Below are 13,023 nucleotides of genomic sequence, written 5' to 3' on the forward strand. Positions count from 1 at the left end.
CAAGCACAAGTCACTTTCCTATTCTCTCCCTCCATGTCCTCCTCTGTGAAATGAGAGGACTTCCAAACCCCATGACTCTCTGACTATTTTGGATAGCAGCTATGGAGGTGGGTTCCAAACTTAACAAAGAACTACCAACAAGTAGCTCAGATGTTATATTTGAGGTCCCTGATGTGTATACACACACACACACACACACACACACACACACACACACACACACACACACACACACACACACACACACACACACACACACAAGAATATCAGGGCAGCATCATCCATTTCTTCCACAAGTGATTATTTGCTGAACCTTATTCTAAGCCAGGCTAGCCTCTGAAGATACAGTGATAAATAAAACAGGAATGGTGGACCCTGTCCTTTTGTAGCCTGCTGCCTAATGGCTTGATGCCAACCAAGTAATATTATAAAATAAAATGTAACTGCCTACTGTGACAAGCGTAATGAGGAGAAACTACTGGGAAGTAGAGTTGGAGGGCCTCTCTAGACAACATAGATGAAGTATATGTGAAAGCAACAACCTGTCCAGCATGGCTGAACGGGGTGAAAGGGGTGAGGGAAAAGAGCAGAAAGATGGACTCAGCAGACCAAAAGGTTTTATTTGGGAAGAAAACCTGGGAAGGACAACCAAGTCTCCTTCAGGTGTACTGAAGAGAAAATGGGTCACTGCTCTTACAACTAGGGTCCCTTTTCATCAGGCAGAAAAGTGAACTCAGGCAGGGCAGAGGTCAGGGGCGGTTTGTTTGACATGGAGTTAGGGGCAGGATAGGGACAGAAGAAGTGGCTGTTTGTGCCAAGATGGAATTCAGGTGGGAGAGCAATTTTATGTTGAGTCACAGGATAGGAGTTTTTAACAGCATCTGAGTTCAGCAGATGTATCAATACCTAGTATGGACCTGGGTCACAGGTTATGATCTCTTTTAAAGTTACAGGATGTATTTGTTAGGGGAGGGGAAATGATTCAGGTGGGCAGCAAGGGCTGTTCTCTAATTTTTCAGGATGTGACTGTCAAGGGGGGATAGAATGAAGTTGGAGATAAAATCAGAGACATAAATGAAGCTAGATCATACAATATCATATAGCCCCGATCACACAAGTCATACGTCCTCTAGTGAACTATATGAAAGGATATTCATAACCTAAGTGCAGTAGGGTATCATGAAAGTATTTCTTCAAGGAACATTATGTGATATATTTGAATTTTAAGGGATTGGTTCTAGTTAAAACCTGTTTCATCCAGGGCTGGGAAGGTGGCTCAGTGGTAGAGTGCTTGCCTTGCATGCATGAGGCCGTGGGTTCGATTCCTCAGCACCACACAAGCAGAAAAAGTTGGAAGTGGTGCTTGGGCTCTAGTGGTAGAGCACTAGCCTTGAGCTGAAGAGCTGAGGGACAGCGCCCAGGCCCAGAGTTCAGGCCCCACACGGCAAAATAAATTAATTAATTAAATTTAAAAAAAAAAACCCTGCTTCATCCAGTGTTCAGGATGTAAACTATACTGCCTACATCGGCCATCTGCCCTGGAATATGTGGAGACTGTTTTAGGGGCCAGTGTGACCTGGCCTGTTTGCCCTTAATTATTTAAATCTGTCATTGGGCAGATTTAAACAGGCCCCAAGAACGGTGAGAGAGGCTAGATTGCAGGACAAGAGGGCAGAGAGTCATCTGATCTCCTGGTCTTATGGCAAGTATTGTGCTAGTTCATTTGTGATGAAGGATTTGGGGGTGCCAGTTTCAGAAAGTACATCCCACTGGCTTTGCTAAAATGGGGGCAGGGAGGCCTAACAGAGAATCCTGGGGCATCTCGCGGTTTTGATGGACACGCTGCCTGCTCAGGGCTCCACAGGAGAAGGATTAGGCTTCTCAGTGGCCCTGGCAGCAGAGGTGTGCAGCCCTTCTCATGACCATGATTCAGCATTTAACAGTACAATCCCAGGCCTCCAGTGTGTATTGTAAACATGTAAAGGCAGGAATCCAGCCTGGCTTTTGTGGTCAGTCACGAGTGCCAAGGGCAGACATGAGGGCTAGCCAAGGGCGTTGGAGTACACACCTGCCCTAAGGCTATTACCACAGGAGAGGAGGGGACCCCTGTAAGCTACATGGTTGCCCACAAGGTATGTCGGCTCCAAAGGTACTTCCTGAAGTCTAGTGGATTTCTAGCAGTCGTTCTCCAGCTTACTGGGGTTCTAGAGTCTAGAACCATTCTGTAAGGTTCCCTGATGGACTAGATTGAGGGTGTTCTATGTTGAGCACTGGTGACCTACAGTCCTAGCTGCTCAAGAGGCTGAGATCTGAGGATCCCAGTTTGATCCTGACAGGCTCTTTTATATTAATCAGCAAAAAGCTGAATGTGCAGGCATGGTTCAAGTGGTAGAGGGCTATTCTTGAGTAAAAAAAAAAAAAGCCAAGGTAGAGCATGAGGCCCTGAATTAAAGCCCTAGTACTGGCACAAAAAGGGAGATCTGATCTAGGGAACATTTAGAAGATGCAAAATATATTTATTACTCCTACTTTAGCTATTTTTGAAGGTAAGTTCTTCATGCCATTTTCCACTGCCAGAAACCCAGGGTTCTTGAACATCTTAGGAAGCTAGACACAGGATTGTGTGTGATTCCTCTTCTTGTTTACTCATGATTCAAGACTATAGGAATTAGAAGGTAGAACAGCACAGCAGTAAGAGCAGGAGCCTGGAGTCCTGAGGTATCATTTCAAACTCAGTTCCAGCCTAATGAGTCGTGTGACCTTGGGCAAGTTACTTAACCTCTCTGTGCCTGTTTAATAATTCCTGTTTCAGAGGGATCATGGTAAGGATAAATAGTTCTGTAAAGATTTTAAAGAGCTTTGTACACATTTAATCCCTCCTTCCCTGATAGGAAGGATGGTGATGATAATTCTACATGGAAGACACTTGCTCCCACCACTGCAGCCTGGCCTGGGGAAGGCTGGTCTTTTCCTTAGGTCCCCCTGATGAGATGAGGTTACTCAAAGGAACACACAGTACAGAACAGGGCTTTTATTTTTCCTCAGAGTCTGACTCCAGCTCAACAGTATCAACTCATGTTTTTCCTCCTGCTGCAGGAGTGAGAGAGAGAACCACGCAGCTGATGACTCCAAGGAAGGGGCCCTGGACATGTGCTGCAGCGAGAGGCTGCCGGGTAAGTCTCCCCAGCACCCAGAGGCCCCAGGACTCTGACCCAGGACTGCAGTGAGGACTGGCTAGCTTTTCACTTGCTATTCCAAGGTCTCCGTGTGCATGAGGGTCTTCCTTTCTAATTCCTGGTGTCTTCTGCCCTGTTACTATTTGGAGCTGCTCTAGCAGCATCTCCTAAAGGAGGAGGGAGCATCCCAGGGTGTTCTGGGAAGTGGACCGAAGTGGGAAGGGCCAGGTTGCTCAGAGCTGAGAGGAATATACTGCAGACCAGTGATTTGTTGGGCAGATTTCAAAAGTGTAGAAGAACTATAAACCAGCTGGATGTGGTCTAAATGAAGAATGGGAAGGTAGGGGATGGGATGCAAAAATGACCGCCAGCCATGAACTTGCTGGTGTGGTCCAAGAGACAGCAGCTGTAGGAGCTTGGCTGGCTGGACCCCTGACCACGGCCACTAGAGACATGACCAGGACACTCCTGCCCACAGGGTGGCAGCATGGCCCTCCATTTGGAGTGGTATACAAGTCATGATAAAAGCCTTGGAAGGAATGAGGGAAAAGGGAGCAGGGAGGTTTTTAATGAATGGACCCTATTTTCCCTTTAGCAGTGTTTTTATCTTTGTATTTTTCACTGGCTAGTGTCCATTGTAGCAATGTTAGAAAACAGAGATAAGGACTGGGAATGTGGCTTACTGGTAGAGTGCTTGTCTAGCATGCATAAAGCCTTGGGTTCAATTCCTCAGTACCACATAAACAGAATAAGCCAGACGTGGCGCTGTGGCTCAAGTGATAGAGTGCTAGCCTTGAACAAAAGAAGCTCAGGGACAGGGCTCAGACTCTGATTTCAAGCCCCAGGACTTAGCTCCAACCAACGGGAAGTGCAGGTGTAGCTCAACTGGTAGAGCCACAGCTCTGAGCAAAAGAGGCAAGTAAGAGTAAGAGGCCCTACTACTAGTTCAAGCCCTAGTACTGGCACATATGAAAAAAAAAAAAAAAAAGACAAGTGAAGAGGAAAGAGAGGAAAAATAAGAATAATCCTGTAACACAGAATACATTTTCATGTCACCTCCCAAATGTTTAAAATTATATAATCTTTGGAAGTCCCCAATCTGTAGCTTGTCAGAAACCTCATGATAGACTCTCCATACGAATAACTATCAATCTGAAATAGATAAACATTGAAAACAACAATATAAGATGCTGAAGTCATGTCTCTTCAAAATAATCAGTAATTTTATTCACCCAGCACTGTGAAGCTCCTCAGGCATGCTGAATGAGTCCATTGGCACAGTTAGGGCACCATTGATCACTGTGGACGAGTGTCATTGATCAGGTAGAGGATGGCTAGATCTCCCAGGAGGAGCCATTATGGAGACCAAACCAGCTAGCTCAAGAGAAAGAATTCTCTGAATGAATGTGACAGCTGTCTGAATATCTGCAAGGCTGTCAGGTGCAGATCCATTCTGTGTATCTTAGGATGATGGTGTAAACCCAGTACACAGAAATGAGCGAGCAGCCTGTGGGCCCACGGGAGACAGAACTTGCTTTCTGACTCTCCAAATAGACTAGTCAGAGAACTAATGATTCCACGGGATGAAAATGAGTGTTCCATCACTGGAGGCATTCAAGTATTAGGAAGCGAGGCATTGGAAAGGAAATTTCCACAGTGGGCGGGAGGTCTAGATGACATCAAAGTCCCTTTCAACTATTAAATAGTTCTGTGATTCAGATATGAGTCATAGAATTTGGAGATGATTCTACCATCAGAGATGGCCCCACTAGCTAGGGAAAAAATGCACAGAAAGTAGGACACAATGTATAGGAGTCCAGAGAAGAGTGTGGTATAAAGGAGAGAGCATGGCAGGGGGAGGGGAATATTTGAGTCTGGCTATTCTGTTTACAGGCTATGTGCTTAACCTTGAAAGATCTTCAGTCCTTCTGTAAGTGCAAATAACAACAACATGAATATTCATCCTCACAACAGTCCTTGCGGAGTAAATAAGTCACTCGTTCATTCAACAAATACTTTCGTGTGTATGCACCAGTACTAGGGCTTGAACTCAAGGTCTCTCACTCTCAGCTCTTTTGCTCAGAGCTATGGCTCTACCACTTGAGCTACACCTGTGCTTCCTGCTACTTGGTTGGAGATAAAGAGTCCCACAGACTTTTCTGCCCAGGATGGCTTTGAACTACAATCCTCAGATCTCAGCTAGGATCACAGGTGTGAGGCAGCAGCACCCAGTTTCATTCAACAAATACTTTTTTGAACATTTATGGCTCAGAAATGCTACTGAGTGCTGGAGATGTAGAAGTAGATTAAACAAACATAGTGTCTGCCTTAATGAAGGCTTATGGATAAATTCTGCTTTGAGCCACTTCTTGAAGATAGGAAGAAGTCACAACAGATAGGTTACAGTATGAAGCACAATATGTTTAATTCTAACTCTCTCTCCCATCCCTCCCCCAAAGCCAACAAGCAAAGTAGAATGGAAAAGGAATATTAGTCATCTCCGTTGAAGCTGGCACATTGCCTGCCTTAGGCAATACCCAGGAAGTTGGTATCATTTACTGCCCCCATCTTAAAGATGAGCAGATTGAGGCCGAGGAGGTCAGGCTATACCTGCTCAAGGTTGCTTAGCTGGTGTTGGATAGAGGAAAGATTCAGTCCATCCAGTCTTCAGAGCTGTGTCATGACCAATACCCTGCTCTACTTTCACTGTGCCGGCGGAACGAGTGTAAACTGAGGCAGAGTGAAGGTGTTTTTGTCCCCAGGGGATGGGGACACATAGACACTATCACTGAGCCTGACCCCTTCTGAGTCTTTCCTTTACAAAGCCCTATCTGCCAAGGGTGAGGCAAGTTGTGTGTCCCTCCGATGCATCCTGGCTTGGTGTTGTCACCTCTCTGGCACCGTGAGCTCTTTGCAGGCACGTATCTCTCAGCTTCATCTCTCTGTCTCCACACTCAGTGTTTATTCATTAATGTCTTCATTTATCCACTATTAACTGAGCATCCATGTGTTTGAGACTATTGTAAGCACTGGAGAGTCAACAGTAAACCAAATTGCCCACCCTCACAGCACAGTACTACGTGATGGCATTACCATTGTCTGTAGAATAATCCTAAACAAACTACTCTATCCCCACTGTCTCCTGTCTACAAAATGGCAAGATTAATAATCATTACTACTTAGAAATGTTGGAAGATTCAGTGTCTTAATAGAGAGGGTGGAACAAGGCTTAACATGTAGTAAGTACTATATAGACATTTTCAAAAAAAGGAAGACAAATAGTAAATAAAATAAGGAAATATAATATGGCAAATAGTGGTAAAATGCTGTAGAGAAAGTGAAAGTCAAGCAAAGGACAATGGGAAAGACCAGTAGATGTGAATCTGATGAGGAATACAGTTGTGGCACAAATATAGGTCAGCCACTGACCTAAACTGCAATCGAAACGTAAAAGAAAGGAAAGTATATAGAACAAGAGAGTTAGAGTGCTGAGCCTTTAGAAAGAGCCCATTCCCAGGTGCTGGTGGCTCATACCTAAAATCCTAGCTACTTAGGAAGCTGAGATCTGAAGCTTGTGGTTCGAAGCCAGCCTGGGCAGGAAAATCCATGAGACTCTTATCTCCCATTAACCACCAAAAAGCTGGAAGTAGAGCTGTGACTGAAGTGATAGAGCACCAGACTTGAGCAAAATAGCTAAGGGACAGCACCCAAGCCCTGTGTTTAAGCCACAATACCAGAACAAAAAAAATCAGAAGGGAGGGAGGGAAGGAAGGAAGGAAGGAAGGGGAGAGAAGAGGAGAGGGAACCCATGGACACTGCAGGCAATTGCAGAATAATGATAGTATTTAAATAAACACAGCCCTAAATGGTCTCTCATTCCTCTACTAGGCAAGTCACAAGCCACAGGCAGAATAAGAACCAGCCGTGCCTGTGTGACTCATTCATTTATACACACACACACACACACACACACACACACACACACACACACACACACACACACACACACACACACACACACACACACACACACACACACACACACACACACACACACACACACACACACACACACACACACACACACACACACACACCCCACCCTGGGCAGAGCAACATGTCCAATACTGGCAGCCACGGTCACCTGGACCTTAGCTAGCTATCATCAGGCAGGTCATGTAGTTTTCTCAGATTGAACTTCCTGCATCCTCAGACGTCACCATCACTCCCTGGCAGCCCACAGCTACCCAGGGCAGGCACAGTAGTTCATACCTCCCCACCCCACCTCCGCCCAGCACTCCCACTCCCACGTGTATTCACACGCTCCTGTTAACTGCATACACACATGAATAGACCCACACAGCCGCCCAGGCGCGTGGCCTGCCTCTGCTTCACAGGGCCCTGTGGGGGCAGGCACATACCTCCAAAGGACACACCTGCATGTCTTCTTCCTCTTTCATGCGTGGCTCTCTCACTCTGCCACTTCATCCACCTGCTTCCACCATTCCTGCTTCCTGGAGATGAACAGATTCACCCATTCTCTCTTTCTCTTTAGATCTCTCTCCCATGACTGCACATCTATCTACACACATGCACAAAGATCAGAAGGCACCCTCCCTCCTTCCCTCCTTCTACATTCTCTGTCCTTTTCCTGGACTCTGAGCCACACGGTTTCAGGTATTATTGTAGGGGCTCGGTGGATCCCGAACTGCCTTCTCTGCCTCATACACATGCGTACACGTATGTTTACTTCTCCCTCATATACCCTCTTTTTCATGAGATTATCCTCACTCTTACTTTCTTGTTCCCAGTCACCTAGTAGTCACCTAAACATATTGATATAGTCAAACTCTGTGTGTCATTGTTCACATTGACAAGAGAGAAAGCAACACTGCTGATGCCAGACCTCTGCTTCTTTTCCAACCGCCATCAGCACAGGCCTAGTCTAAGACCTAGGAACTGGGGACCAGGGGAGCAGGTAGATAGCAGTGCTGCTAGTGATGAGCATGATGTGAAATGGAGTGACATCACCAAATCTTGCTCTCAGTGTCTCCAGTAGACAGACTCGGGACAGGCTGGCTTCATATCCCAGATCTGCCATTGACCAGAAGTATGATCTCAGTCTAATGACCTAACTGCTTTGGCCTCCAAATCTTCAGACTAAACTAAGGATGATAATCTGATCAGAGCTTCACAGAGATTTTGTGAGAATTAAATGAATCTCTGGAACTAGGGTGCTTATTGCACAATACTTCATAAATGGTAGCTGATGATAGTGATGATTGTTCCAGGATATAACCAACAGAAAATCATGACATCTTTGTGTTCTTGTTCTCATGACTTATGCTGCAAGACTGGGCCAGCCTTCAGCAGTGAGGATGTGGCTCTTTCACCTTCTTCCCTTCACAGGCCTGGGACCACACAGAACTAGCACAGACTCGGGCTTAAGTGTTGTCTGCTTGCAAAGTCAGGCAGGACTTCAGGGAGAAACTCCAGAGGCGGGAATCAGTTGTTATTTGACTTCACCAGGACAGAAACAGTTCTGAAATTGCAGGAAGTTAGATGCGAGGACATCAAAAAGAACTCACTACAACCAGAAGAAAGACCTATCGGGTCCAGTCCCCTCTCTGCCCAATAGTGAGCATCCATTGCATTCCCAAGACACATGCCATCTCCTTTCTATTTGTACTGGCTCAGTGACAAATCAGTCCATACCTCAAGAAGGACTTTCTAGCCAGGCGCTGGTGGCTCACGCCTGTAATCCTAGCTACTCAGGAGGCTGAGATCTGAGGATCGTGGTTCAAAGCCAGCCCTGGCAGGAGAGACCGTGAGACTCCTATCTCCAATAAACCACCAGAAAACCGGAAGTGGCGCTGTAGCTCGAGTGGTAGAGCACTCACCTTGAGCTGAAAAGCTGAGGGACAGTGCCCAGGCCCAGAGTTCAAGCCCCACGACCGACCAAAAAAAAAAAAAAAGGACTTTCTATCCTTAAAAAAACAAAAAAAACAAAAAAAAAAAAACTTGTAAAATCATCTCATTTGCTCTTTTCAGATCAACCTCTGTGTGGCTTAGCTATTACTGTCTTAAAAACTGTCTGAAAACGGAGGCTTTACACATTCTATTTGCTCCAAGAAACTTGCCTAAGCGTGTCTCCTAAATGTTGTCCATTTGGCTGAATTCACCTGGTTCTTTTTTTTTTTTTTTTTTTGTCGGTCGTGGGGCTTGAACTCTGGGCCTGGGCGCTGTCCCTCAGCTCTTCAGCTCAAGGCGAGCGCTCTACCATTTGAGCTACAGTGCCACTTCTGGTTTTCTGGTGGTTTATTGGAGATAGGAGTCTCACAGTCTCTTCTGCCCGGGCTGGCTTTGAACCGCGATCCTCAGATCTCAGCCTCCTGAGTAGCTAGGATTACAGGCGTGAGCCACCAGCGCCCAGCTTCACCTGGTTCTTGAGCTGGGAAAAAGTTCCCAAGATGTATCTTATATGCCGACACCTCAGTGCACTGACATTTGGCTTTTCATTCCATGTGACTACATTGGGCTTCCTTCCAACATGGTGGTCTCAAAACGGTTAAACTTCTTATATGGCAGTGATTTCCAGTAACTTTCAAAGACATGCAAGAGACTCTCTTCCTCACTCTCTCCTCTCTCTCTCTCTCTCTCTCTCTCTCTGTCTCACTCTCGGTCTCTCTGTCTCTCTGTCTCTCTGCCCCCACCCTCCCAATCTCTTTCTCTGTCTGGTGTGTGTGTGTGTGTGTGTGTGTGTGTGTGTGTGTGTGTGTGTGTGTGTGTGTGTGTGTGTGTGTGTATGTGTGTGTGTCTGTGTGCGTGTGTGTGTGTGTGTGTGTGTGTGTTACAGATTGAACCCAGGACCTTGGATTTACAAGATGAGTATATATTCAAGAGGAGGAAAATAAATACCATTTCATCATAGATGGAGTTTACGTAATCTGCAACCATCCTTAATCCCCCAGCTCATTCTCTTTATAACTTTTCATGCTTCTCCTATACTCATTTCTTCCTCTCTGAATGTTTAACTTCCACACTATATCCCATTTTTTCCTCGGTTTTCCTTTATTTAAGCTACTCGCCCTACATAGCTTAAATCTTTGGCTCTTTTATCTTTGATTCTTCTCCTTGCCACTGCAAAGAGCACAACTATATACAGGATCATTCCCAATATTTGCAGGTTTCGTATATATCTAAAGAGCTTAGCTGGAAATCAAGCTAATCAATTGAACCTAAAAATGTTCTGGTCTTCTATCTTGACAATTATTCATGTGTAAGGATTTTGAAGACCTGTTCAAATTTGAATCATGGCTACTCAGATTTCTGCACCAAAATACAAGGTCTAGTGAAAGCCGGCCTCTGTCCAGTCTCAACCCCCTCACCCTAGCTCAGTCAAGCACAAGAACTTGTATATGAATTTATGAGGATGGGAGTCCGACAGCTCTGCAAGCAGTCACCTTAGCAAACCAGGAACACATACAGCAGCATGGCATATTCTCATAAAGCAGTCAGAAATGGGTAGCAGTAGGCCCAGGAATTAGGCTCAGAACACTGTGAGCAAGAAAATCTGGGGATTTGGATACCCAGAACCTGGGGATTGTTATCTTAGATCCATGGACTCCTCACTTCTGAGGAAGATGTCTCATGAATGATTTAAGTAGGGACCTCAAAAGTGTTTGGCCAGCCAAGTACCTATGGCTCACACCAGTAATCCTAGCTCCTTAGTAAGCTGAGATCTGAGGATAATGGGTTGAAACTACCATGGGCAGGAAAGTCCCTGAGACTCATCTCTAGCTAATCACCAAAAAGCTGGGCATGGAACTGTGGTTTAAGTGGTAGTGTGCAAGCCTTGAACAAAAAAAAGCTCAGCGATAGTGCCTACATCCTGAGTTCAAGCCCCAGTAGTGGCATGCACAAAAAAGTGTAAGGCTAGGACAAAAGTCATTTTCCTGGTATAATGACAATGCTGAGTACTGAGTATCAATGTTCAAGAATCCCACCTTGGGTATCAGTCTCATAGCTGGACTTGAAGAAACTCTTGTACCACCTAAGGCCTCCCATCAAATGCCTACACTTGGAAATAAGAAAAGCAGTCCAATGTGGCAGCTTGAGAGTTCACTGAGATAATGCATGTAATGGAGGACTCGTGAACAATGAAGTCTCTTACTTGCTATTGCTAACTCTTTCTAATTCTTGGATTCAGCAGACCTGAATGTGAACGAACTTAGTCTCTGTCCTTTCTGAGCTTGAGATCTTGCAAAAATCACTACATCTTTTGTTAGCTTCACTTAAGCTATGGCTACCTGCAACTGTTAGGTCGTAAGAAAGATGATTATTTTACCCACATCCCTGTTAAATATCACAAAAATAAGCCATTTCTCTATCACAAACAAGACTCTTTTGAATTGTGTTTTTGTCTTCCACCCAACACAGTTACACCCCCTGCCAACCTTAGTAGTCCATTCAGTCCTGATCCTGAGCAAATCCAGTGGTCCATACCCAGCCTGTTAGGGTGCCTCTGCCTAATCCACATTGTCTAAGAAAGGAAACTGCATATATTAGATATAAATTACCCTGAAACTTTGTTATTATCTCACATAATTTCCTGCATTCTAGAAATCCAGGAAAGGCTTAGCCATGTGGTTCTAGCTCAGCTTCTCACAATATCTCCATTGCGACAGTAATTTCCAAACTTGTCTAGAGCTGAAAATCCCCTTCCAAGCTCACTCATAAGTAGTTGGCACACTTCTGTTCCCTGCCATTGGCTAGGGGGGTCTCAGTTACTCTCCATTTGCTGCCTGAGCAGCCACCCAACAAGGCATCTGGTTTCTCCAGTGAGTAAATCAAGAGAGTGTGTAAGAGCTCAAGAGAGCCAGGATGGAAATCACAGTTTCTCCAAACTTAATCTTAGAACCAGCCTGCCTTCGCTTCTGCTGGGTGTTCTTAGCCACACAGGCTAACACCTGTGTGTTAGTACCATGTGCGAGAGACTGCACAAGGAGGTGAACACCAGGAGATGGTGTCATTTAGGGCCACTTCCTTAGAGGCTGTCTACCATATTGCTTAAAAGCTGAATCCTAGCCAGGCACCAGTGGCTCATACCTAGCTGCTCAGGAGGCTGAAATCTGAGCATCTTAGTTCCAAGTCAGACCATGTGGGAAACTCCTTAAGACTCTTATCTCCATTTAATCACCAAAAAGCTGGATGTGGAGCTTGTAGTTCAAGTAGTAGAGTATTAACCTTAAGCAAAAATGTTCAGGGACAGCACCCAGGCCCTAAGTCTAGGCCCCAGGAGCTGCACAGACTAACAAAAAAAATTGAATTTTTATAATTCAAAGAGATATGATCATAAGATAATGCCTTTAAACAGAATGACCTGTAGAGAAAAAAGTCCACACACAGAGAGAAAAATACCAGAAAATACATCTAAAAGAAACCAGTTCCTTTCTCAGTATGGTAGCTACAGATAACTTGTTTTTCTCTTTTTGCATTTAGGGAGGGGGGAGGAATCTTTCCCTATTCTCCAAAAATAAATTTTAAAAAATATTTACCACTTCAAAATACTAAATTCTTGGCAAGCAAAGGTGGGGAGGGAAGGCAGGGCTCTCTAGATATGTTACCTTCTTTTCTATATTGACAGTCCCAAAACCTGGAATTGATCCAACCTCAGAGATCCTAATGAGGACTAGTTAACCATATCTGGAGCTTCATGGAGACAGTCACCAAGGCAGGGGATCCCCTCTTCCTGTAGAAATCCAACAAAACGACGTGACAGTCATTGGTGAACCAGCTAGGGGAAGAGTCGATTCAGGACTTACTTGACAATCCATGTCAGCCAAAT

General features: G+C 45.1%; 1 protein-coding gene across 2 annotated transcripts in view; it reads left to right on the plus strand.

Moving 5' to 3' along the window:
- Ptpn5 (protein tyrosine phosphatase non-receptor type 5) overlaps positions 1–13,023 on the plus strand; it is a 63,299-nt gene that overhangs the window by 21,892 nt on the left and 28,384 nt on the right. For both annotated transcript variants that reach the window (XM_070032740.1, XM_070032742.1), the window contains one exon: positions 3,097–3,173. In XM_070032740.1, the coding sequence (XP_069888841.1) occupies positions 3,097–3,173 (77 nt within the window). The remainder of the gene's footprint in view (positions 1–3,096; positions 3,174–13,023) is intronic.

Source organism: Dipodomys merriami, unplaced genomic scaffold (assembly GCF_024711535.1).
Source record: "Dipodomys merriami isolate MVZ:Mamm:240054 unplaced genomic scaffold, mDipMer1.0.p SCAF_21, whole genome shotgun sequence".
Taxonomy (NCBI): domain Eukaryota; kingdom Metazoa; phylum Chordata; class Mammalia; order Rodentia; family Heteromyidae; genus Dipodomys; species Dipodomys merriami.